General features: G+C 40.7%; 1 protein-coding gene and 1 long non-coding RNA gene across 5 annotated transcripts in view; both read left to right on the top strand.

The window, feature by feature from the left end:
- Positions 1–7008: 7008 nt before the first annotated feature.
- Positions 7009–11865, top strand: LOC132650042 (uncharacterized). Of its 2 annotated transcripts, none has more exons than XR_009588405.1 (3): positions 7009–7407; positions 9218–9328; positions 10214–11865. It is a non-coding gene; the product is annotated as an uncharacterized LOC132650042 (long non-coding RNA). The 2 variants fall into 2 exon arrangements; XR_009588406.1 differs by lacking the exon at positions 7009–7407 and adding an exon at positions 7702–8073.
- A 10075-nt stretch (positions 11866–21940) lies between these two features.
- Thoc2 (THO complex subunit 2) overlaps positions 21941–27183 on the top strand; it is a 114979-nt gene continuing 109736 nt past the window's right edge. For all 3 annotated transcript variants that reach the window (XM_060375258.1, XM_060375257.1, XM_060375256.1), the window contains exon 1: positions 21941–22043. In XM_060375258.1, the coding sequence (XP_060231241.1) occupies positions 21973–22043 (71 nt within the window). In that variant the 5' untranslated portion in view covers positions 21941–21972. The remainder of the gene's footprint in view (positions 22044–27183) is intronic.

Below are 27183 nucleotides of genomic sequence, written 5' to 3'. Positions count from 1 at the left end.
CCTATAGCCAACATCAAACTAAACAGAGAGAAACTTAAATCAATCCTGCCGAAATCAGGGACAAGGCAAAGCTACCCACTCTCTCCGTATCTCTTCATAGTACTTGAATTTCTAGCTAGAACAATAAGAAAATGAAAGGATATCAAGGGGATACAAATCAGAAAGGAAGAAGTCAAAGTATCACTATTTGCAGATGATATGATAGTATATATGAGTGACCACTAAAAATTCAACCAGAGAACTCCATCAGCTGATAAACCTTGAGCAAAGTTGCTGGATATAGACCTGGAGAGGACAGGAGCTCCGCAAGAACCAAATATATCAGGGCACAGGGGTCTTTCATGAGACTGTTTCTCTAGCCAAGGACCATGTACGGATATATCCTAGAACCCCTGCCCGGATATAGCCCATGGTAGCTCAGTATACAATCGGGTTCTCTAGTAGGGGGAACAGGGACTATTTCCTGCATGAATTCAATGGTGAGCTCTTCAACACTCCTCCTCCCACCCCCACCCCCCGAGGGAGGAGCAGCCTTACTAGGCTACAGAGGAGGACATTGCAAGCCAGTACTGAAGAGACCTGATAAGCTAGGGTCAGATGGAAGGGGAGGAGGTCCTCCCCTATCAGGGGACTTGAAAAGGGGCAGGGAGGAGATGAGGGAGGGGGCTACGGCTGGGATACAAAGTAAATAACCTGTGATTAATATAAAAAAATAAAGAATTATAAAAAAAGATTTTGTAATTCTTGATTGCTCCATTACCATTGACCTTGAACTACATTATTAAAGCATTATCTATTTGATCTAAAAAAAATTTTTAAAAATCAGTAACCCTACTGTATATGAAAGACAAAAGGGCTGAGAAAAAAATTAGGGAAACTACACCCTTCACAATAGCAACTAATAACACAAAGTACCTTCTTGTGACTCTAACCAAGCAAGTTAAAGACCTGTTTGAAAAAAACTTCAAGTCTCTGAAGAAAGAAAATGAAGAAGATATCAGAAGATGGAAAGATCTCTCATGCTCATGGATTGGTAGGATTAATATAGTAAAAATGGCCATCCTGCCAAAAGCAATCTACAGATTCAATGCAATTCCCATGAAAATACAAACACAATTCTTTACAGAAATTGAAAGATTAATTCTCAGTTTCATATGGAAAAACAACAACAACAACAAAACATAATTGCTAAAACAACCTTGTATAAGAACAGATCTTCTGGAGGTATCTCCATCCCTAATCTCAAGCTGTATTACAGAGCAATAGTAATAAAAGCTGCACGGTTCTGGCATAGAAACAGAATGGTGGATCAATGGAATAAAATAAAAGACCCAGAAATAAACTCACAAACCCACACACCTAAGGATACATGATTTTAGAGAAAGATGCCAAAACCATACAACTGAAAAAAAAAAAAAAAGACAGCATCTTCAACAAATGCTGTTGGTTTAACTGGATGTCTGTATGTAGAAAAATACAAATACATCCATATTTATCACCCTACAGAAAACCAAAATCCAAGTGGATCAAAGACCTCAACATAAAACCACACACATGAATAAAGTTGCTACGAACATGGTTGAACAAATGTCCTGGTTGTGTACTTGAGCATATATGGGATATATGCCCAGGAATAGTATAGCTGGATCTTGAGGTAGCAATATTCCTATTTGTCTGAGAAAGCAACAGATGGATTTCCAAAGTGGTTGTACAATTTTTAATTCCCAGGAGCAATGAAGGAGGGTTCCCTTTTCTCCACATCCTCTTCAGCATGTATTGTCACTTGAGATTTTGGACTTAACCATTCTGATGGGTATGAGGTAAAATCTCAGGATCTTTTTAATTTGTATTTCCCTGATAACTAAGGACATTGAGCATTTCTTTAAGTGTTTCACTGCCCAGATGTCTCTCAAGGGAGGAATGGATACAGAACTTGTGGTGCATTTACACAGTGGAATACTACTCAGCAATTAAAAACAAGGAAATCATGAAATTTGCAGGTATATGGTAGAAACTAAAAAAGATCATGCTGAGTTAGGTATCCCAGAAACAGAAAGACACACGGTATATACCTACTTAGAAGTGGATACTAGACATATAATATAGGATAAACCTACAAAAATCTGTACAGCTAAAGAAGAAGCTGAGCTAGAAGGATGACCCTGGGTAAGATGATCAGTCTTCACTCAGAAAGGCAAACAGGACAGACATTGGAAGAAGGAAAAAACCAAGAAACAGGACAGAAGCCTACCACAAATGGTCTCTGAAAGATTCTACCCAGCAGTGTATCACAGCAGATGCTGAGACTCATGAACAAAGTTTGGGCAGAGTGCAGGGAATCTTAGGAATGAAGGAGGAGATAGAAAGACCTGGAGAAGACAGGAGCTCCATGAGGAAACCAATAGAACCAAAGTATCTGGGCATAGGGGTCTTTTCTGAGGTTGATACTCCAACCAAAGACCATTCATGGATATAACCTAGAACCCCTGCTCAGAAGTAGCCCATGACAACTCAGTCTCCAACTGGGTATCCTAGGAAGGGGAACATGAACTCAGTGGCTAACTCTTTGCCTCTCCCTGATGGAGGAGCAACCTTGCTAGGCTACAAAGGAGGACAATTCAGCCAGTCCTGATGAGACCGGATAAGCTAGGGTGAGATGGAAGGGGAGGAAGACCTCCCTTATCCACGGACTTGGAGAGGATCATAAGAGATGAGGAAGGGCAGGTGGAATTGGGAGGGGAAGAATGAGGAGGCTACAGCTGGGATACAAAGTGAATAAACTGTAATTAATATAAAAAAATAAAAATTTAATTAAAAAAACAGGCATACTAAATCTGTTAGAAGAAAAATTAGGGAAGAGCCTTGAATTCATTGGCACAGGAGACAACTTCCTGAACAGAACACCAACACCACAAGGTCTAAGGTCAACAATCAATAAATGGGACCTCATGAAACTGAAAAGCTTCTGTAAGTCAAAGGACACTGTCATCAGAACAAAATGAAAGGCTACAGACTGGGGAAGGATCTTCACCAGCCCTATATCTGAATACATAAAGAACTCAAGAAGTTAAAAAGCAACAAATCAAGTAATTCAATTAGATAACGGGGTACAGAGCTAAACAGAGAACTTTCAATAAAGGAATATCGAATGGCAGAGAAATACTTAAATAAATACTCAACATCCTTAGTCATCAGGGAAATGCAAGTCAAAATGACCCTGAGATTTCACCTTACACCCATCAGAATGGTTAAGATAAAAAATTCAAGTGACAACACATGATGGAGAGGATGTGGAGAAAAGGGAATCTTCCTCCATTGGTGATGGGAATGTAACCTTGTACAACCACTTTGGAAATCAATTTGGTGCTTTCTCAGACAATTAGGAATAGTGCTACTTCAAGACCAAGCTATAATACTCCTAGGCATATATCCAAATCATGCTCAAGTATACAAGGACATTTGCTCAACCACCTTCGTAGCAGCTTTACTTGTAATAGTCAGAACCTGGATACAACACAGTTGTCCCTCAACTAAGGAATGGGTACAGAAATTGTGGTACATTTACACAATGGAATACTACTCAGCAATTAAAAATAAGGAAAACATGAAATTTGCACGGAAGTGGTGGGAACCAGAAAAGATCATCCTTGTGCTCAATCCTCATTCTGAAAGGCAAACAGGATAGCATTGAAGAAGGAGAAAACAGAGAACAGTATAGGAACATACCACAGAGGGCATCTGAAAGACTCTACCCAGCAGGGTATCAAAGCAGATGGTGAGACTCATAGCCAAACTTTGGACAGAGTGCAGGGAATCTTATGAAAGAAGGGGGAGACAGAAACACCTGGAGAAGGTAGGAGCTCCACAAGAAGAGCAACAGAACCAAAAAATTTGGGCATAGTGCTCTTTTCTGATACTGATACTCCAACCAGGGACTATGCATGTGGATAACCTAGAACTCCTGCACAGATATATCCCACGGCAGCTCAGTCTCTAAGTGGGCTCCCTAATAATGGGAACAGGGACTGTCTCTGACATTATCTCAGTGGCTGGCTCCTTGATCACCTCTCCCTGAAGGGTGGTGGTGGGCAGCCTTACCAAGCCATGCATCCAGTCCTGATGAGACCTGATAAGCTAGGGTCAGAGGGAAAGGGAGGAGGACCTCCCTTGTCAGTGGACTTGGGAAGGGTTATCGGAGGAGATGAGGAAGGGAAGGTAGAAATGGGAGAGGATGAGGGATGGCGCTACAGTTGAGATACAAAGTGAATAAACTTTAATTAATAAAAAAGGAAATGAACAAAAAGGAAAACAAAATTGAAAAACTGTAACTTAAACCCTCTGGAACACAAGGGTTTCTCCATCATTGCTCCCAAACTTGACTGGGCTTCTATATTAATTTAGAGTGGTTGCAGTGGAATGTCTGTAGCTTTTCAGAAATGCTTTTAAATAACAGTTTTTTAACAGGTGCTTGAACAAATGTTTTAAAGGAAAATCATCTCAAGGTAGTTCAACATACATGGTTACTGTGTGTTGGTTAGACAGTTCCTGGCCAGTATCCTATATTTAAGCAACAGAAAAGCATGATTTCCTTTCTTTAAGGCAAGGTTGCTAATCATCATTTACGTCCTTATAAATCTGTATCTTTTGTGTAGTTCATGTAGGTATGTGTGTGTATATGTGTGTGTGTGTGTGTGTGTGTGTGTGCATGCAGGTGTGCATGTATATAAGCATTAGGGGCTTATATACGTTAATCAGATATCTTCCTCTATTACTCTCTGCCTTATTATTTGAGAGAGTGTCTCTTACTGATTCTAGAGCCCACCAAATAGGCTGGCTGACCAGCAAGCTCCAAAGATCCATCTGCCTCTGCCTCCCTGGTTCTGGGATTACAGGATGTATTGCCATACCCAGCTTTTAATGTGGGTGCCTGGAATCCAAATTCACATTCTCAAGCTTGCATTTTAGATTCTCAATAACTGCTGAAGTTTTGGGGGTTTTGTTTGTTTGTTTGTTTTTTGAGACAGGGTTTATCAGGGTAGCCTTGGCTGTCCTGGACTCACTTTTTAGACTAGGCTGGCCTCCAACTCACAGAGATTTGCCTGCTTTGGCCTCCTAAAGTGTTGGGATTACAGGAGTGTGTCACTGTGCCCTGTTAGAATTTTCCTTTTTTTATTTTTTAATTTTTATTTTTTACATAAATTACATATTATTTGCTTTGTATCCCAGCTGTAATCCCCTCCCTTACTTCCTCCCAATCCCATCCCCCCTCCCTCATCTTCTCCCATGCCCCTCTCCAAGTCCATTGATTGGGGAGGTCTTCCTCCCCTTTCACCTTACCTTAGTTTATCCGGTCTCATCAGTACTGGCTGCAATGTCCTCCTCTGTGGCCTGGCAAGGCTGCTCCTCCATGCGGGGTGTGTGTGTGTGTGTCAAAGATCCAGCCACTGAGTTCATGTCAGAGACAGTCCCTGTTCCCATTATTAAGGTACCCACTTGGATACTGACCTGCATGGGCTACATTTGTGCAGGGGTTCTAGGCTATCTCCATGTATGGTCCTTGGTTGGAGTATCAGTCTCAAAAAAGACTCCTGTGCCCAGATATTTTGGTTCTGTTGCTCTGCTTGTGGCGCTCCTGTCCTCTCCAGGCCTTACTAACTTCCCCTTATTTTAGATGATTCCCTGTACTCTTCCCAAAGTTTGGTTATGAGTCTCAGCATCTGCTTTGATACCCTACTGGGTAGAGTCGTTCAGAGGCCCTCTGTGGTAAGCTCCTGTCCTGTTTTTTATTTTCTCCTTCTTCCAATGTCCATCCAATGTTTGTCTTTCTAAGTGAGGATTGATCATCTTACCCAGGATCCTCCTTCTTGCTTAGCTTCTTTAGGTGTACAGATTTTAGTATGTTTATCCTATATTATAGGTCTTGTATCCACTTATAAGTGAGTATATACCATGTGTGTCTTTCTGCTTCTGGTATACCTTACTCAGGATGATCTTTTCTAGATCCCACCATTTGCCTGCAAATTTCATGATTTCCTTGTTTTTAATTGCTGAGTAGTATTCCCCTGTGTAAATGTACCACGATTTCTGTATCCATTCTTCATTGAGGACATCTGGGTTGTTTACAGGTTCTGGCTATTATGAATAAAGCTGCTACAAACATGGTTGAGCAAATGTCCTTGTTGTGTACTTGAGCATATTTTGGATACATGCCTAGGAGTGGTATAGCTGGATCTTGAGGAAGTGCTATTCCTAATTGTCTGAGAAAGCACCAGATTGATTTCTAAAGTGATTGTTCAAGTTTACATTCCCAGCAGCAATGAGGGGAGATGCAAATCAAAACGACCCTGAGATTTCACCTTACACCAATCAGAATGGCTAAGATAAAACAAACAAACAAACAAACAAACAAAAACTCCAGTGAGAACACATGCTGGAGAGGATGTGATTTTCCTTTTTTTAAAAGGATGATCACAATTCCTAAATATCAGATATCTTATTTGTGTATACATGATGTTTGATTCAAAATGACGTTATTTCCTTTTTGGCCCTCTTTTAAATGATTTTAAGTTGGCATACAAAGTCATGAGTTTCATTATAGTGTCATATATGTGTGTACGCATGTATGTGATTATACTTTATTTTCATTCAGTTCTCTCCTCTACTGACCTTTCCAGTGATCCATCTACCTATAGGTATTCCTCCCTTCTGCTTTCTTACCACATGTATTTGAAGAGCCTGTAGATAACAGGCTCCATTTTGTCACTGGCCCCCATCTTATACGTGACCTAAAACTTACCCCCTCTTCAGAAAAACATGTTTATACTTGCAAAAATCTACAGCATTTTTGAGAATGACCACATAATGTGCCAATCCTGAAACTAGCTGATTAGAAAACAGGTCAAAATGACCGTTGTCCTTGAGATTACTAAAACAATCACGTTATCATTATCGTTGCTATAGGTGGTTGTACTTTTCCTCTAACTAATCGCTATGTAACAAGCTTTCTCTTTCTAAATGTCACCCAATCCTGTAACTGCCATGTATGGAAGTCCCTTCCCCTTGCTAAAAACCCTATAAATCCTAGCTTCTTTCCAGGCTCAGGGCTCCTAGCCTTTGACTGCTGTGTCAGTTCATGCTGGGAGCCTGAGCCTACGCCCCAAATAAAGCCTCTTTTATGTTTGCATATGATTTCTGACCGCTGGTGTGGTCAATGGCCTTTTGGGGTCTCTCAAACTGGAGACAACATCTTGGAGGCTCCCCCTGGATTCCCAGGACAACCCCCTCACCAGGACCCCTGAATCACTGAGCTTGTTTCCTGGCCGGTTTATGTCTGTCTGAACGTTTGTCTTGTCTTTGGCGTGAAGGACCCATTTCTAGTGATAGCATTGATCTACGCGGACACAGCAGGTTTGTTGGTCGGGGGGCAGAGTACTCCTGCAGCCTGTGGGAAGACAGTGAGGATCTCGACTGCCATCAGGCAAGAAGCCTGCGTCTTACTTTCGGTTTTGCCTCCGAGGGCCCGGGGGACAAATGATTTTTTTTTTTTTTTGGTCTGGTTTTTTATTTTAATTTTATTTATTTTTTATTTTTTTTTTTTAAACTTGTATATTAGGAGACAAGGAAGGGGCTGCAGGCATGGGCTGCGGGAGAGGAAGAGGCTGGGCCGGGGTGGACAGCGTCACCCGTGGCGCCGGACCATCCATACCCGAGTATTACAGCCCCTAGGAAGCAGCGCTCGCCAAATCCTGGGGCCGAGGGAGGGGAGGAGGTGCGCCCCTGAGAGGAGGCTAGGAGCACACAGGAATGCAAGCGCGGAGACCCTAGGCTAGTGGTGGCTGGCAGTGCACGGGAGCATGCGCAGCTGGGACCCAAAGGTCTTGGGGAGGCAGGGACAGGGTGCAAGGCCCTGAGTGTTTGCAAGTCCGCCCTGGAGCCCATGGAACTCTGGCCCCCGCAGAGGCTCTCACCGTGCTGACAAGATGATACGTTGCAGGCGGGTTGCTCTTAATGGAACTATAAAATACATTGAAATTTTAAGCATATTAAATTCTGGTTGGTTTTCTTCATTTAAAGGTTGGTGAAAGAGGATTGCAGCTCCATGTCAGCCCAGAGTTATACTGACAATCAGTACAAGTCACTGTTAACCATTATATGATATATATATCCCCAATAAAAATGAAAATTTAAAAAGGATATAAATAGATTAATCAAATTATTTTCTTTGTAAAATAAAAATCACTGGCTCATAAGGCCTATTCAGGCTAACAAAGACATATTTAAAAATATATATTCAATCTTCTTGTTTTTAACTAATAGTATTGAGATAACTAGTTTTCTCTTTGTAAACTGGGTCATAGATAGAACTATTATGTTCTATGGCAATGTGCCATATGGAAATCAGGGAAGTTCCCAGCCTCTATATTTAGAGATTTTAATGCTCAAGGAACTTCAGTTTAGTGGTTATCATTTTATTATGAACTGTTAAAGATTATTGAAACATGCAGATTGTCAATTGCCTTTTGGATGGTTGTATTAAACTACTGCAGATTATTGAAGATAACTGGGAGATGCAAATTAATGGTTGGTCATATCAGGCAATCAGATGCCTATGTTTAATAAAGAGGAAAAAAATTTTTCAAGCAACCAACATATAAAAATGTTAATGTTACTATTGATGTTCAGGCCTTGCATAATAAAATATTAAACATTTAACATTCAAATTTATAATAAAAAGATAAAATATTAAATCTCTTACAGATCTTTTTCATATTAATACAAAATTAAAGATATATTTTGATTACATCATACTATGTATCAACTCCTTTTTATTTTTTTAATTATTTTATTTTATTTTTATTAATTACAGTTTGTTTATTCACTTTGTATCTCAGCTGTAGCTCTCTCTTCCAGTATGAACTCCTTTTAAGATAGTGTACCTATGTAATTTTTAAAAATGCTATATGCAGTTCTAGTCCTTTTGAAAGCTACTATCAAACTGTTTAGGATAATTAAGAAATACAAACTAATAGTCATCAAACTTACGGTTTTGTTAGGTACTAATTCAGTTGGTCACATATGTTTTCTAAATAAATCAGTATATAACTAGGAAAAAAAACAGTTCAGGTATACTAGAGATAAATAGATGGTTTCAAAACCTCAGAGATCTACAGAATATGGAATTTAAAGATCTTTTATTAATATAAAAATCTTTTGACAGTGAGACATGTCAACTTCTGGCAGCATGCCCTTTCAACTTCAAAGAAGATGATGAGCATCAAAGAATTTCTCAATCAAGAGATGGCTTCATATATGGCAAAGTAGCCACTGGGTAAGAAAATGCCATTGCTTTTCCTGCAGACAGAATACTGGACAAAGTGGACGCAGGAAAGCTGACTGCCAAACTTTGCAAGGACAAATTAGGCAAGTCCATTGTGTTACCGGCTTCACTGAAGTTTGTCAAATATTATGAGCAGGAAGGCTGGAGATGATGCTCCAACATTATAGAGGTATCTTGGGTGACTGTCCAGATGGCCAACAGAATCTGTCATTTCTATAGGTTTGGAAGCTGTTTGTACTGCACTTCCTGTTTATTCAGATAATATTTATCCTTCTCAGGTCTCTGATGGGTTTGAAGATCAATTTAACAACAAAAAACAAGGCTTTAATTGCCCTCTCAGAAAAATATTTATGGGTCTAAAAATGTTTCAGATTTCTCTCCCCATCCCATGCTATTGTTGAACTTATGTTATTGTAGGATTTCAGAGGTTAAGAGTTGTGACATTTTCAATGGAGTTCCAATGGGCTGATGGAGCATTGACTGCTTTTTGTCCAATCACAAACTTGAGATTTTAATTTCCCTTTGGTTGCCTTCTGGAGATAGACTTAAAGGTGCTAAAAACATCTCTGTCTAATGTGTATATCTCTGATCCAAAAGCTATAGCTTTTACTAGGTCTTAATGGCCTGAGTCTACTCCTGCTATCAATACAAAGGTGATACTAATATACTTCTTTTTGTAAACTAAAATTCATATGAGCTTCAGAAAATCAAAAAGTCATGAGGCCTGGATAAGCCTGCCACAACTCAAATGGACCCCAGATGAGTACACCCACCTGTTTTTAAAAAGGGAAAATTTCTCTTGGTCTTGGGATTCCTCCCTTTCCCCAATTACTAGGAAATGTTAATTCTGTCCCTAACCTATATTTGTCTCAGCAGATCTCTACTTGGATGACAGACTCCATCCAGGGATCACCTGCAGACTGAAAACTGCTGAGCCCTGGACTTCCTGAAAGCTCATGTAAATCAGTCCAGTCAATGTGATTGCTTCCTGTCTTTTAACTAGATCAGCTAATCAGATGCTTTTGATAAATGCCCCATTGCTCACCCCTTTCAGCTTTCCTCGGCCCTTGATTACAACATCTTACTGTCAGCCTGAAAAGGCTACAGAATAAGAGAAACTCTCCAGCCTTTATCCTACTTAATAGGTTGAAATGCTAAGTCAGAGGCGGCTTCTTGGCAAAGGGAATGGGTTCCTATGATACCAATTGACATACCAGAAAATTGGCCCTTAGTTCTTTTTCCTCTAGTCATGTTTTGTGCCCCTTACATGATTATAATAGTTCCCCTTGGCTTACTACCCTCTGAAAACAGTTGATGAGCCTGTGATACCAGATTGAATATCAGCACTGGTGTTATCAGGACACAAACTATTAAGCTCTTAGCACTGCTATAGATCAGAACATAGAACGAATAAAAACATCTGTTTCTCATTGGCAGGATTCCTTAAACCTCTTTATCTGAAACCGTATTGCAAAACACAAAAGGACCAGCCAGATCTGCTTTTCATGCAACAAGGGGGTTTATGTGCAACATTAGGAGAAGAATGCTGTTTTTATATTGAATACTGAGGTGTAGTCATAGAATCTATGGCCTTGGTAAGTGAAGGCTTACAAACATGAAGACTTCAGAGAAAACAAAATCAGTCTTGATTTGAGTCAAAATTCAGTTGGTTCCCCTGGTGGACTACCATAATTTCAGCATTAGTAGGACCTCTGCTTATATTAGTCACAATTCATCCTTATAAAATCAATAGATTAATAACTTCATTAGAGAACGAATTAGTGCTGTACACATGTTGGTACTTAAATTGCAATACCGATCTCTAAATTTAAATCAGGAAGAAAATAGAACTTCACTTGGCCCCATGATTGGGTCCAATATTTACTAGGAGAGGGGAGAATGTAGAAACTGAACATAACAGAGACAATTTTGTCACTGTTAATTGTTAAAAGGTTAGATGTAATGGTTAAGATACCTCCTGGAATATCACACTGATGAGACAGGTTATTACTCATTTGATAAAATTGACAATATATGTTAGTAAAAACTAAGATTGGTGCAGAGTAGTTGTGGCACATGCATTTAATCCCAGCATTGGGAGGCAGAAGCAGACAGAACGTATACGTGACCTAAAACTTACCCCTGCTTCAGAAAAGCATGTTTATACTTGCAAAAATCTACATTTCTGAGAATGACCACATAATGTGCCAACCCTGAAACTAGCTGATCAGAAAACAGGTCAAAATGACCGTTGTCCTTGAGATTACTAAAACAATCACGTTATCATTATCGTTACTATAGGTGGTTGTACTTTTCCTCTAACTAATCGCTATGTAACAAGCTTTCTCTTTTTAAATGTCACCCAATCCTGTAACTGCCATGTATTGAAGTCCCTTCCCCTTGCTAAAAACCCTATAAAACCTAGCTTCTTTCCAGGCTCAGGGCTCCTAGCCTCTGACTGCTGTGTCAGTTCATGCTGGGAGCCTGAGCTTAAGCCCAAAATAAATATTCCTTGTTTTTGTATACAATTTCCAACTCCTGGTGTGGTCGATGTTTTGGGGGGCTCTCTCAAACTGGGCACAACATATCCAATTACACTCGTTTCCTAATTGTTGTGTGACAAAATTTTTCCTGAGGAGACACAACACACATGTCTACTCACCCAAGTTAGGGAAACCATGCCAGACCAAAGTACAGATACTATGAAAGTCTAATTTGGTGAACCAATGTGTTTTGGGGGTTACTTACAGGAGCAGAAATGACTCAGAGACAGCTGCATCACCAAAGACCACCACAGCTCACAAAGCTTAGAACCTGGAGCACATTGCACAGCCTGCAGGCATCTTAGAGATTGTCCTTTCTAAGTGACCCAGTCGGTCTAAATCTCTTTCAAGTAGCTCAGCTGGTTTCTGCTTCTTCCAGGTAGCTACCATGATCTCAGAGTCTTCTTTGCTGCTCAGCTTGTCTGAGAGTCTTTTTAGCAGCTTGGCTCTGAGGCATCTGAAGGCGGGCTATCAACTTTTATTTCTTACTCTGACACAGAAGGGATAGTGAATCTGGTCAATTTCAAGGATTTCCTGAAGCTATAGTGCATTGTTTACCTTCCTTCTTAAGAAGCTTCCCTGTAGGGTAGAATGTTTCAAAGTTGAGAAAATGGTTATACAGCACTAACTCTCTTAATCTTCAAGTTGAGCATTTTCTTTTCTTTTTTTATTTTTATTTCAGTTTACTTACTTTATATCCTAAAGGTGCCCCCTCCATTCTCTCCTCCCAGTGCCCCTGCTTCCTCTCCTTCCCCTTTCCCCTCAATCTTCCCCCCAGAAAAGGAGAGCACCCCATCAACCCTCCCCAGCTCATCAAGTCACATCAGGACTGAACATATCCTCATCCCCTGAGGCCAGCCAAGGCAGTCTTTCCAGGGGGAGTAATCCAAAAGCAGGCAATAGAGTCAATGTTAGAAACAGACCCCACACCTCCACTCCACAGGTGACCCACATGAAGACCAAGCTGCCCATAGGCCAGATATGTGCAAGGGGACCTAGGTCCATACCACACATGCCCCTTAGTTGATTTCTCAGTCTCTGTAAGAACCCATGAGTTCTTACAGAGTTAGTTGTCTCTGTTGGTCTTCTTGTGAGGTACCTGTCCCTTCCAGGTCCTTCCATCTTTCCTCCAACACTTCCACGGGACCCCTGGAGCTCCACCACATGCTTGGCTGCAAGTCCCAACATCTGTCCCCATCCACTGCTGGCTGGAGCCTCCCAGACGACAGTCAAGTTAGGCACCTGTGTGCAAGCATAGCAGAGCATCATTAATAGTGTCAGGAGCTGGCAGCCCTCTACCATGGCATGGGTCTCAGGTTGGGCCAATTATTGATTGGACATTCCCTCAATCTTTGTTCTCTCTTCATCCCTGTACTTCTTGTAGTCAGGGTACTTTTTGGATCACCAGTTTTATTGGAGGGTCATTGTTCCCCTCCTTCTACTGGTCCTGCCTGGCTAGAAAGTGATCACTTCAGTCTTGTTGTCCCCTGTGTTAGGAGTCTCAGCTAGAGTCACACCCATATCCTCCTAGGAGCCTATCCTGTCGCAGGCCTCCAACTTGACAAAGATGATGACCCCCTCAGTTTGCCTTCTTGTTCCTAGTCCTCTCACTTCCCTGCTACCCCCTGTTCTCCCCACTTCTTGTGTCCACCCTTGTTTCACTCCCCATTCCCTCTCCTGCCCAGTTCCCTCTCTTCATCCACTTCTGCTGTCTATTCTATAACCTCTTCTGAGTGACATTCCGGCACCCTCCCTTGGGCCTTCCTTGTTACTTAGCTTCTTTGGGTCTGTGAGTTGTAATATGGTTATCCGCTTATGAGTGAGTACATACCATGTACGTCTTTCTGGGCTGGCAAGTTGAACATTTTCAAATGATCTTTTATACCTATTTGATTGGTACTACTTTGCATAGCCTACTGCTGGGAAACATCTTCCACTTAGGTGCTGCTAACCATTCAGGGGAAGGGGGAAAGGGAATAAATCATAAGTTTCACTAGCACACAGTAGGAAAAGAAAACCCTCCGTTTGGTTTCAATCACTCTCCATTTTGAAGCTCATGATGAAAATGGTTTTGATATTCTGTTGGTGGCTTGCGCTGGGAAGTTGTCTCTGAGAATGGCTTTCACTGTCTGGCCAGTTTTATGACTGTGCTTAATGTTGTCATTCAGAGCTTTTTCTAATGCCATATAATTGGCCAGCCACATGAAAAACATCAGTACTAAGCTTTTTCTTTGTTTTTGGTTTCTATTTTTGAGACAGGGTTTCTCGGTGTAGCCTGGGCTGTCCTGTAACTTGCTCTGTATACCAGGCTTGTCTCAAACTCACAGCGATCTGCCTGCTTCTGCCTCCTGAGTGATGGGATTAATGGTGTGCATTCAACCATCAACACTAATAATTAAAAAAATATTTACAGCTGGATATGGTGTAAACATGCTTTTAAGCAGAAGCAGTTGGATTTCTGTGAGTTCAAGGCCAGCCTGGTCTACACGAATTCAGGCAAACCCCGGCTGCATAGCGCCAGCACTGGTGGCATACAAGTGCATGCATCTTGTATGTTTTCAGATGCCATGTAGAATCTTTTAGCTGAGTTATATCAGCAGGAAGCATTTTTGAGCAGTTTATTAACCTGTGTTCCAGATTTGTCAAATGCTGTAAACTTAAAGGCAGGTTACAAATTCCAGTAACCAATGTATAGATTTTCTGGCAAACAAGATACCAGCTTGGTTTGTATCAATTTCATTAAAGAATTGGGTTCTGGCTAGTTATGTGTTAACTTGACTCAAGCTAGAGTCATTTGGGAAGAGGGACTTTCATTGAGAAAATGCCTCCATAAGATTTGCCTGTATAGTCGTCAGGTGTGGTGGTGCACACCTTTAATCCTACTACTAGGGAGGCAGAGGCAGGTGGACCTCTGTGAATTTGAGGTCAGCTTGGTCTACAAAGTGAGTTACAGGACAGCCAGGATTGTTACACAGAGAAACCCTGTCAAAAAAAAAAAAAAAAAAAAGATTGCTTGTAGGAATCCTGTAGTGCATTTTCTTAAATGAGGATTGATGTGGGAAGGCCTAGCCTATTGTGGGCAGTGCCATGCCTTGGCTGGTGGTCCTGGGTTCTATTATAAAGCAGGCAGAGCAAGCTGTGATGAGCAAGCCAGTAAGCAGCACCCCTCCATGTCCTGCATCAGCTATAGCCTCCAGGTTCCTGCCCTGATTTCTCTCAGTGATGGAGTATGGCTAGAGAGCTGTAAACTGAAATAAACCCTTTCCTTCTCAAGTTGCTTTTGGTCATGTTGTTTTATCACAGCAACAGAAACCTAATTAAGACAACTTTAGACATAGTCAGCCATTGAACTGCACTTATGAGGTAGTACAAACAAGAAAGGAAACTGCATGTCCTCAGAATGACAGACTTTGGGAGATGACAGTGTCAGATTCTTCATGTAACACACCTTGCAGTTCTTGTACAGCAGTTTGGGCAGTCATAGAAGGCATTTGTGGGAGAACTTTCTGAGATATGAATGCAAACTTTCTATTTAGAGTTTTAGTTATATATCACAGGGAATCTAGATATGCTTTTTAGTTGCCTCCTATTATGTTTACACTCAGTAAAGTGTGCCAATTGCATCTTCAGTGGTCCTTCCTCAAGAATATCATGGAAATACCTTTTCTCCCTTGAGCAAAAAGCCAGGTAACTTGCCATGTATTGCTACAACCTTTCCATTACTACTTGTCCAGTAGCTAGATGATCATCAGGCATTCCCTCCTTGATGTTTTTCTCCTCTCCTTCCTCTGTGAGTTTTACTTTGCCACATGATTTTCAGGTAGCATAATTAGAAATCCCTTTCTATTACAACACCCCAGCCTGCCACACTTTGGGTCTTACTTTCTAATTTCAGTCTTGCTTGGTTTCCAAGACCAATTGTGGTTTCTGGTTAGGGCTGAAACACTTTTTTTTGTTTTGTTTTGTTTTTTTTTTTTTTTTGTTTTTCGTCCCTGCTGGGAATGCTGGCCTCTGAAATCTTTGAGAAGCTCCAATGTTGCCTGGGTTTTATGAACTGGTTTGTCCAGTAGGGCTTCCAAATTGTCATTTGTTTTATCTGTTACTAAGTCATGACTTGTTTATTACTTTAGTATCTTTTAAGCTCATCAAAAATGACCTCAGCAAAGCCTGACTTGCATAAATTGTAACCCTTCAGAGTGATTTCTCCATGTTCCAGTTTCAAGTCCAAGTTGCTAAGACTCAAACCTCTTTTGGAAGGAACTTAAACATTTATGGTGGGGGGGCATACCACCTTCTCTGGGACTCTCCCTGCCATGTTAACAACATTTCTCTTGATCTTCATGAACTGTTTTTCACTGAACATCCAGAAAAAGGATTATTCTTTCTTTGGTATCAAGTAAACTCTGCACTGTCTGTCCTTGCCTTTCAACAGTCTAATGTGGGTATCTTCACCACGCTGAGTATTGTTGAAAGGAAAGTAAAGAGTAGTACAAGAAACATTTGGGTTTACCACATTGGATAAACGGCTGGCAGAATGTAAAGGAGAAAATAGATGTCAGGTCTTTGGGGGTGTTTTGGCTAGCAAAGTGTGTGTCCAGGACAAGCACTGGCACCTTCATGCATGTGTCAGCAGACATTCCAACTGCTCCTTAACTCTTGGCTGCTTCGGTTATGTGCCTCACAAGCATTTCTCTCACTGCTTCCTGATCCTCTTCCACCTGTTCTCTGAACTGCTGAAAGAAAGTTTTTGATCTGAGCTGTTCACCAGTGTAGAAACTAGTCAGTTGGCTTGGGCAGACAGAACCAATTCTGAAAGGATTTTCCAGCGCATTATCTTTATAAAGAAACCAAACAAAACATTCCAGAACTACCTCTTAGAACAGGAATGTGGGAACAATGGTTATTATGATGCCCATAAAAACAGAGGTAGTACCCATACCTGTGAGACAGAAGGGTATAGAAATGTCTCTGTAGCAGCTCGAGCAGCAGTATTACCCAGTGCCCCTACAGGAAGAATGGATGATGCCTGGGGGCTGCAGTTACAGGGATTCCTAAGCAGTGGAGGCTCCAACACAGGCCAGTGCCAAGACTGGTGTGTAGGCTTAGATTTTTCACCTAATGTACTTATTTCGGGTTCTTAAACACTTCTACCTCCCTTCTACCCACTGACCCGAGATCGAAGAGAAAGATTATTAGATAAAGGGGGTGTAGACCTTTTTAGAAGTAGTACCTTGAGATGAGTCTTCTCTTTGTTGTCTGGATACCAGCAGTCCAGTCCAAAAGCCTATGCCAAGCAGCAACACGCATTAGCACAATTCAGAAGATCTGGACAAATCAGTGAAAGCCACAAGACTCAGTTGGATTGCTCCAAGAAGTTCTCTGGAGTGTTTCTTTCTGTGAAGTCAAGTGTCAAAGCACAAAGATCAGTGCAGTAATGTCTATCCCAAAAAGTGATGTCTTACTGTCCATGGGCTTCTATATATCTCCTCTCCTCAGAGTCCATTCACTCGGCTGAGCAAAGTAACAACTCTGACATAAGACAGCTCATAACAAAACATCACATGCCTCCTCACAAGACAGCTTCTAGCAAAACATCAAATGACTCAACTGAGTCAAAGAAACCAGACACATCCATTTCACTGGTGGCCTACCTGGTTGTTGGGACAGAAGAGGGTGGAAGGGAGGTGCTGCCTGTATAAGTCTATAAATCTTCCCGTTATTTTCTCTTTGGTGTGTGTGTGTGTGTGTGTGTGTGTGTGTGTGTAGTGTGCTAGGGATTGAAGGCAGAGCTTAACATTTGGTTAATAGTCTACCAAAACAGTCCAGCCTCTAGTTTTTAATCTAATACTAATTATCACAGCTTCATTTTCATTGACCTTAGTATTTGCCTGATGTATTTCCCATTTTATTTTCAAACTTTCTGTGTTCTTGTGATTTAGGACTATCTTTTAAAAATAGCCAGACTTGGGGCTAGAGAGATGGCTCAGTGGTTTAGAGCACTGTCTGCTCTTCTAGAAGTTCTGAGTTCAATTCCCAGCAACTACATGGTGGCTCAGAACCATCTAATGAGATCTGATGCCCTTTTCTGGTATACAGGCAAACATGAAGATAAAGAACTCATATACATAAAAATAAATAAATACAAAAAAAAAAGCGCCAGACTTCTTTAAGTCAAGATGATTTTTTTTTTTTTTTGTAAAACTGGAACATTTATTATATTTACATTTCAGGAAATTACTGTTATAGTTAGGTTTTAAATCCTTTATCTTTCTTCATTCTTTTTGTCCAGCATGACATAAGTATATCATTTCCTTCTTCCTTTTCTTCCCTTTAAGGCCTCCCCTTTGTCTTCTTCGAATTGTCTATTTTTAGCTCCCTCTTTAATTTATTTTCCCACTGCTAACTCCCCTCTCTGCTAGTTAGTAGTTGCCTCAGTACTTCTATGCTTATAGAAATTTTCACTTGAATATTTAATATAAATACGACTTTACACTTTAAAATTATAGTTATTTAGTGTGTGTGTATGTTTGTTTATGTATGTTGGTCAAAGGACAGTTGGCAAGAGTTGTTTTTCTTCTTCTACCATGTAGATCCCAGGGATTAAACTCAGGTTTAGTGGCAAGCACCTTTATGCACTGAGCCATCTCTCTGGCCCAAGTAAGATGTTAGTTAATAAAAATGTATTAACAATACTTACTTAGCACTCCATGAAACAATCCCACACAGATTATGGTCTATAGCAACATCCAGCATAAGAAATAGGTTCTAGTCAGAACAACAATGTATCTAACACTATCACAAAGCTCATTAGAAGAAATCTTATTTATGCATAGGCTGCATATCTCTTGATTCTTAATTACTGGTTTTGTGCCAAAAACCTCCTACTTTTGTGAAACTTAAAAATGAATGGCTCCATTAACTTTCTTTAACAGACTAACAATGAACTATTAATGCTGTTATTTTCTTTAACTGTATATAAGCCTATACATACCTAGCAGTTAACAGTTCTCCTGGGCTGGCCTGTAGTTATTGACTAGCCCTTATATTTCTTGTCTCTATTAATCTTTTTTTTGAGACAGAATCTCCTATGCAGATGAGGCTGGCCTCAAACTCACAGAGATCCTTCTGCCTCTGCCTCTGCCTCTGGTCTTCATAAATCTTGAAGAATTACTGTTTTCTATGAGCTTGACAATTTTGAAAAGAACAGGCCAGTAATTTTGTAGATTCTTCCTCAACAATGGGTATGCCTGCTGTTCCTATGATATTAAGTTACTATGTAAAATTTGGGCATTAACAATTCAAAAAAAGTTGATTACTGGTTTTCCTAGTACTTCATTGGCTGTCCCATAATGTCCATTTCTTTTCACTTTCTTGTCCACCTTGCCTTGTGGCCTTACCTTATTTCCAGATTGATAGAAAGTCACTATGTTCGTGCCTCAGGCTCCTGAGTGTTGGAATATATATATGTGTGTGTGTGTGTGTGTGTGTGTGGTGTGTATGTGTAGTTGGTATCTGCTACTCTGTGGGTTTATTTTCCCACCCTTTATCACCACTCCCATTTCACCCCCTAACACTATATAGTAGAGAAATAAGGATATAGGAGAAAAGAAAGAAGGCTAGAGAGAGAGAGAGAAAGATATTCCTGAATCTAATTTCTTTCCTTTTGTTTCTTCTTTGTTCTGGCTACTAACAAATCACAACCAACCTCCCTGAATGATCAACAACCACACTCTGGCTCTTCGGGCCTTCACATTTCTGAAAAGTTCCCAGTGTTCCAAACATCATACAAATCTCAGAGATTTCAGCTTGGCAAAACCATGTTTCTGCTAGCACATGAGGCAAATCATACTCCAAAAGCACATTCTTATAATATTCCCGTGAGTTTTTGTTCTGTTTTGAGACAGGGTTTCTCTATGTAGCCTTGGCTGTCCTGGACTAGCTTTGTAGACCAGGCTGACGACAGAACTCATAGAGATCCGCCTTCCTCTGCCTCTCTGAATGCTGGGATTAAAGACAAGAGCCACTGTGCCTGGCTTAGTTCTGTTTTTTTTTTTTTTTTTTTAATTACACTTTATTCACTTTGTATCCCCCCTGTAGCTCCCTCCCTCCTCCCATCCCAATCCTTCCCTTCCTCTCCCTATTCCACGCATGCCCCTCCCCAAGTCCACTGATAGGGGAGGTCTTCTTTTCCTAACTTCTGATCCTGATCCTAGTCTATTAGGTCTCATCAGGAGTGGTTGCATTGTCTTCCTCTGTGGCCTGGTAAGGCTGCTCTCCCCTCAGGGGAAGGTGATCAAAGAGCAGGCCAGTCAGTTCATGTCAGAGACAGTCCCTGTTCCCATTGCTATGGAACCCACTTGGAGAACTGAACTGCGATGGGCTACATCTGTGCAGGGGTTCTAGGTTATCTCCATGCATGGTACTTGGTTGGAGTATCAGTCTCAGGGAAGACCCCTGTGCTCAGATTTTTGGGTTCTGTTGCTCTCCTTGTAGAGCTTCTGTCCTCTCCAGATTTTACTATTTCCCACTTCTTTCATAAGATTCCCTGCACTCTGCCCAAAAGTTGGCCATAAGTCTCAGCATCTGCTTTGATAGTCTGCAGGGCAGAGTCTTTCAGAGGCCCTCTGTGTCAGGCTCCTAACTTGTTCCCTATTTTCTCCTTCAATCTGGGGCTTTCTCAGACAACTAGGAATAGCGCTTCCTCAAGATCCAGCTATACCACTTCTAGGCATATATCCAAAAGAGGCTCAAGTACACAATAAGGGCATTTGCACAACCATGTTTGTAGCAGCTTTATTTGTAATAGCCAGAAGCTGGAAACAACCCAGTTGCCCCTCAACAGAGGAATGGATACAGAAATTGTGGTACATCTACACAATGGAGTATTACTGTGCAATGAAAAATAAGGAAATCATGAAATTTGCAGGTAAATGGTGGGAACTGGAAAAGATCATCCTGAGTGAGTTATTCCAGAAGCAGAAAGACACATAGGGTATATATTCACTCATATAGACATATAATATAGGATAAACCTACTAAAATCTGTACACCTAAAGAAACTAATCAAGAGGGAGGACTCTGACTAAAATGCGCAATCCCCATCCAGAAAGGCAAAGAGGATGGACATCAGTTTTGTGTTTTTTAAAGAACCCAAAATTCCAGAATTCTCAAAATTGTCACCATATATACATACATACACACATACACAGACACCCACACAGACATACACAATCTGTGTACGCCTGTGCCTGGTTCACTAGTCTTATTTCTAAGATAATTTTTTTTTCTTTTTTCCCTTAGTGGTGAGGTAACAAACCTGAGCCTGTTTCAAGCTGAGCATGGGCTCTAGACCTGAGCTGCAGCTCCAATTTTGTTGAAATTTTTTATTCTCACCAACATAGGGTGATATTTTCATACCTTCCATATTTTGCTATTTTAACATTTTCCCTTTTGTAATAAGTATTTTGTGGAGAGATTATGAGATTGTAAACACTGTTTCTTGGTATACTAATGCTCCCTAGTTTGGCAGCTAAAGTAAGGAGTTAGGATTTAGGGCTAATGAATTTCCTGGGCCAGCCTTTATCCATTATGCTAGCATGTTACTTGGCATTGTTGCCCTACCCATCTTTATTTTTCTATTCAGTAGTTATTTGAGATATTTCTTATCTCATGTTCTTCTTTTCCAGAGGCTTATGCCATGTTTACAGTTCCAGTATCTCCAATACCTAACATACCAAGCGCTTGAAAAATTACGTGTTTGAATTAGTGGCTTGGGGTAGATATTAAGGGAGATTATAAACGCTACAGCGGTCTGAGTTTGGCATATTTTTTTTTTTTCTTTTAATTTTAAAGGGAAGTAAGGGCGAGGGCTATGGAGGTCGCGGTCCACGGAGGTACTAGAGAAAGGAGTCCACAGGCATTCACCACCTCTTTGTCAGCCAGGCCTGGATCTTCTGCTGGGTGGGGAGGTAGGTGGGGCGGGAAATCTAAAACCGCACTCGCAGCTTCCGTCACTCCCCGTGGGCGGTGCTCCCCTTTGACCCCTCGCTCTCGAGCTACACATCCGGGCCACTGTTACTAGTTGAGGGGAAGATGGCGGCCGCAACTGTGGTGGTTCCCGCAGAGTGGATAAAGAACTGGGAAAAATCAGGGAGAGGCGAATTGTGAGTGTTTCAGCCGGGGGAAGGGTGCCAGGCGCGCTGGTGTCGGGGCGTTGCCGACATTCAGAAGTGGGGTGCCGGGTCCGGAGGGAGCTGCGCCCCCTCCCCCACCTGGGCGACGCTTGTGGATTGTTGGTTGGTCAGGAGTTTCGAACTGCGAGAGGAGCGGAGCTCGTGGCGGATGTCGAGTGTCTCGCTTCCCCGACCTCCCCCAAAGCTCGGCTGTCTACCAGAGCCCTGCTTCTCTTTGGTTTCTCAACAGAACTTCCGTCTTGTCCCCCTCAGGTCACCCCGTACTCCTGCTCTGTCTCTTTTTGTCTGTCTCGCTTTTCCTCTGCTCACTTGGCTCTTTTTCTACCCGTGGGTCCATACTTGTCATTTCTCTCTCTGTCCCATTTCATCACTCTGCACCTTTAGCGCCTCCCTCAGTTTGGCGCTCGGCCTCTCCTATGCCGGAAATCTTAGGAGGGCGAACTGTCCCGAACTCTCTGTGGTCTTCGCCGCCAGTGTCAGAGGAGCACGGGGCATAGGGGACAGCCAGGCTTGGCACCTCGAGTTTCTCAGGGAGCGTCATCTTGCACTGCCCTGGCCTTGCGGTCCTTGGGGAAAGTATGGCAGGGATTACCGCTTTCTGCCAAGTCCCTACCCGTGTGTCACCTCCCAGTGGTCTCGGGATGGATTCAACTTTTCATGGTCATATGTTTAGGAAACCCCATTTTGGCCTGGGACTGCAGCAAAATCTTGCCCCTTTCGAAGGTACTTTAGGATGTTTTCTCTCCTTTAAGTCGTAAACTTATTTTGTATTCCTGGGCCGGTAATTTACAGTAGCCGTTTTCTCGCGCCAAATAGCCCCCACCCCCACCCCGATTCCCCGTTTAAGTAGAAAAATTAACCATTAATTTGAAAAAAAAAAAAGTTTAATTTCTTCATGTGAATCGCTTTGGAGGGTTAGTGCACAATCTTATGTGAGATCAATTCTTGTTAGCTGTTTGGATTGTCTCCCTCTGCTCGCATACTCCAGTCCAGTGTCAGGTTCCGGATTGCTAGCGGGAAGATAGGAATCTTTGAAACTTTGTTACTCAAACGAAGCACCAGAATTGCATTGCCGGCTCATGCTCGTGTAACATGACTTATACCCACCGACAACTCCCTTTGCTGTTTTATGAAACTTAACCTTATGAGTCCTAGAATTGGCGGCTAGCTTAGTCCACTTAACTAGCTGAGTGACCTTTGGTAAATTCTTAACCACTTTGCCTGTTTCCCTTTGAGTAAATAGGGAATAATAAGCACTCAAAGGATTGTTGTGAAGACTAAATGTCTATATAGCACCTGATTTATAGTAAGTGCTCAATAGTGATAGCTATTAAAAGTAATATTATTCCAGCCCTTAGATACTTAAACTTCTCGGGACAGCTTTTGCACTTACAGGCTCTACTTCTTTGGTGGGCAATTAATTGGCCTCTGACATCATCATATATATTTACTCTTGTATGCCAATGAATTGAGAGGCCCTTGAAGAAAAGGGATGACATCTCTTGTTTCTTTCTGGTCCAACATCTCCCCCAGCAAATACTTACAATGCTTTAGTGTTTTGGTAACTCACGGCTATGTGTTACATATAAGATATTCATTTTTAATTTTTATGTGCTATGTAACAGATATCTATCAGGAGCCATGAGTGCTGAGAAGGCAGGATTGGAAGCAACTAAACAATTCTATGTTTGGGGCTAATCCTCCACACACAATCCAGTTCATAGTTATTTAGTGTGTAAAACCTAATCTTTATGAACTGTCATGTTTGTGGGCTGCCCAGCTTCCTTCTAGGTTGATTTCACAGTGTGTGTGTGTGTTTGTGTTTGTGTGTTTGTGTGTTTGGTAGTTAAGCTCCATCAGTGAGTTACATCCACAGGCCTAGCTTTGTTTGTTTGTTTGTTTGTTTTAACAGTTTAATATTTTTGCTTCTACCTTAGAGTGAGTATTAGGAATAGGGGGAGGAGTCCTGCTTAGCTTCTAGTTGTCGAAAAACTAAATGATTGTGAGGTCAAGAATGGGTTGTTAAAGTGGAATTTTGAGTATTATGTATTTTTACATGATTCACGCTACGTAGTTTTACAAGAGCTACTTAAAAACTGTACTTTAATGTGTGTATTTATTGCATTGCTTCTGGAATGTGGTTTGAATTAAAATAGATCCAAATCAGTGTAACAATTTAATGATTATATAAATACAAATAATTTCTGCTATATTAAGAGAATTTATTATTGAGATAGTGACCTTGTAGTCCCTGTTGACCTTAAATTTATAATCCCGGATATAAGATTATAGGCATGTGCCACTAGACTAGCTAAGGATTTAAAGTTGGATTTCATAGCTGGGTATGGTGGCTCATACCTATAATCCTGGCATCTGGAAGGATGAGGGAAGAATCCCATGAGTTTGAGGTCAGCAGGAGCTACATAGTGAAGCTTAGTTTCAAACAAAACAATAAGAGCCAAAAGAAAATTAAACAAAGCTAAGTGGCCTAGATGTGTCAGGGAGTTGGGAGCTTTTACTGTGCTTCTAGAGGACCTGAGTTCAATTCTCAGCACCCACATCTGATAGCTCACAGTTGCCTGTATAACTCCAGCTCTGGCCTTGTATACACACACACACACACACACACACACACCACATTGAACACACATGAACATACACACATACACAGAGTTAAAAATATCTTAAAAATAAAAAAAATGAAGCTATTTAATATAATATTTTATTAAGTTTTGCCTTACTGATGAATGAACCTAGGCCTTGTGTATACTAGGCAAGTACTACTACTGAGCCATATCTTCAGCCCTTTACAAAATTATTTACATTAGCATACAATGTAATAGATTTTATTATGGCATTTTCATAATGTGTCATACCTTAATTTACTGTCTTCCTTTCCACTACTTTCATCTACTCACCTCTTGCTGGCCCCCTTTCTCCTCCTAACTAGTCTTATCACTTGCTTTTATGTCGCATATATTCCATTATCTACTTCTTTCTCTCTGCCTCTCTTCCTCATTCCCTCTTTTCCTTCCTCTAAATTTGAATCAAGGTATCACTGTGGAGACATGGCTGTCTTGGAACTCACTTTGTAGACCAGTCTCATAAATGATGGATTAAAGGCATACACCACCATGGTTTACCTCCATTATGTACTCTTAGTCTACCCTTTTTTTTTCTTTAAAGTCTGTTTTTCTCTTTCTACTTTCATGACCCACACACATGTATACTTAAAACATGCCATTTGTCTTTCCTAGTTTAGGTAATTTTGTGTAAAATAATACATGATTTCCCGTTTTATCTGTTTTCCTGCAAATGTCAAGATTTCATTTTACTTCATGCCCAGCCCATTTTGTATTTTCCTTTCCTTTCTTTCTTACTTTTATTTTTGTTTTCAAGACAGTTTCTGTGTAGTCCTGGCTGCCCTAGAACTCAGAGCTCTGTAGACCAGGAAGCATCCACCTGCCTCTGCCTCCTAAATTCTGGGATTAAAGATTATGCCCCACCACAGCTAGGTTTCCCCCTTTTTGGAGTCAGTGTTCTCATGTGTCCCAAGCTGACTTTGAACTGTTATATGATTAAGAATGACCATGAATTTATGATGTTCCTTCTATTTTCCAATTACATGTATATCATACCTGGTTTATTCAGAATTGGAGATTGAACCCAGGCCATAAAGCATGCATAGACAAGCACTGTACTAACAGAATTATATCCTCAGTCCCTAAATTTTCTGTTTTGAGACAGGACCTTGTCTAGTTGCCCAGGCCAGCATTGAACATGAAATCATCCCATTTCAGCTTCCCAAGTGGCTGGGATTACAGGCCTGCACTATCAGGTCCTGCCATAATGAAATATTATAAACAATCAGTATTTAAATATTTTAAAGACATCACCATCCTATAGTTTGTTTTCATCTATTTGACTTTATGTACAAACTTTGTTTCATATAACTTAATTTTAGAGGTTTTAAAAAAGTCATGTTATAGATATTAACATTTTCATCTTGTTAAAGCATATAGTTTTGTAAATGTATTATAAAAATTCTTTATTTGGAAACAGTATCTTAAATATAAAACAGCAACTGGAAATGCTAAAAGCGAGGCTAGAATTGATACATTTATGAATTTGGGTGATGGAGTATGACCATGCATAAAATTATTTCTTAGGTGGATTTTTGCTTTACGTTTAATAATTTTAAATTTTTTTTTTTTTGTTTTTTTTGTTTTTTTGAGATAAGGTCTTATGTAGCTCAGGCTGATCTGGAATTTGCTTTGTAGTCCAGGGTGACCTTGATTTCATTATCTTCCTGCTTTAGCCTTTTCACTATTGGGATTACAGGCGTGTACCACCATGGCTAGCTGATTATTCCTTAAAATAAAAAAAAGAGCAACAAGTACTCCCCAGCCTTGCAATTTTTTAAAAAGTGTAGTATATGTTGTGTTTCATGAGATTGCTAAGTTTTTCTTGTTTGCAGCATTTTACCACTATATAGCTATTGTGAGATTAACAGTGCTGTAATGATAAAAGCAACATGATGAGAATCAGCTCAGAGGGAAAAAGCAATTTGCATAGTATAGCTGGTTTTTGCTCCTTCATGGTTTCTTCTTTTTCCCACCCTTTATCTTCCCAGTTTCACCCCCTAACACTGAGAGAGACAAGGATAGAAGGAAAAGGAGAAAAAGAAGTCGAGAAAGAGGTCCCTGAATGTAATTGTGTTTTATTTTGACCACTGCTACTAACAAACAACAACCAGCCTCCCTAAATGACCAACAGCCACTCACTCAGTCTCTTGGGGCCCTCACATTTATGTCTCCTTTGAAAAGTTTCTGGAATGTCAAAAGATACACAATCACAGAAATTGTCTATAGCTGACAAAACCATGTTTCTGTTAGTGCAGGAGGCAGATCATGGTCACTTGCTGCAGATAGTTCAAAGCAGCTCCACATCCCTACACCTAAGATGAAAACAAGCATATTTTAAAAATATTTCTGTGTTTTTTTAAAGAAACCAAAAATTCCAGAATTCTCAGAAATGTTACTACAGCATAGCATGCTCTGAGTTCTTGGGTTTGATTTTCAGCACTGAAAAACAAAAAACCACAAACTGT

The sequence above is a fragment of the Meriones unguiculatus genome, chromosome X, assembly GCF_030254825.1.
Source record: "Meriones unguiculatus strain TT.TT164.6M chromosome X, Bangor_MerUng_6.1, whole genome shotgun sequence".
NCBI lineage: Eukaryota > Metazoa > Chordata > Mammalia > Rodentia > Muridae > Meriones > Meriones unguiculatus.
The sequence above is the reverse complement of the archived record's forward strand: the minus strand, read 5'-3'. Positions and strand labels throughout refer to the sequence as shown.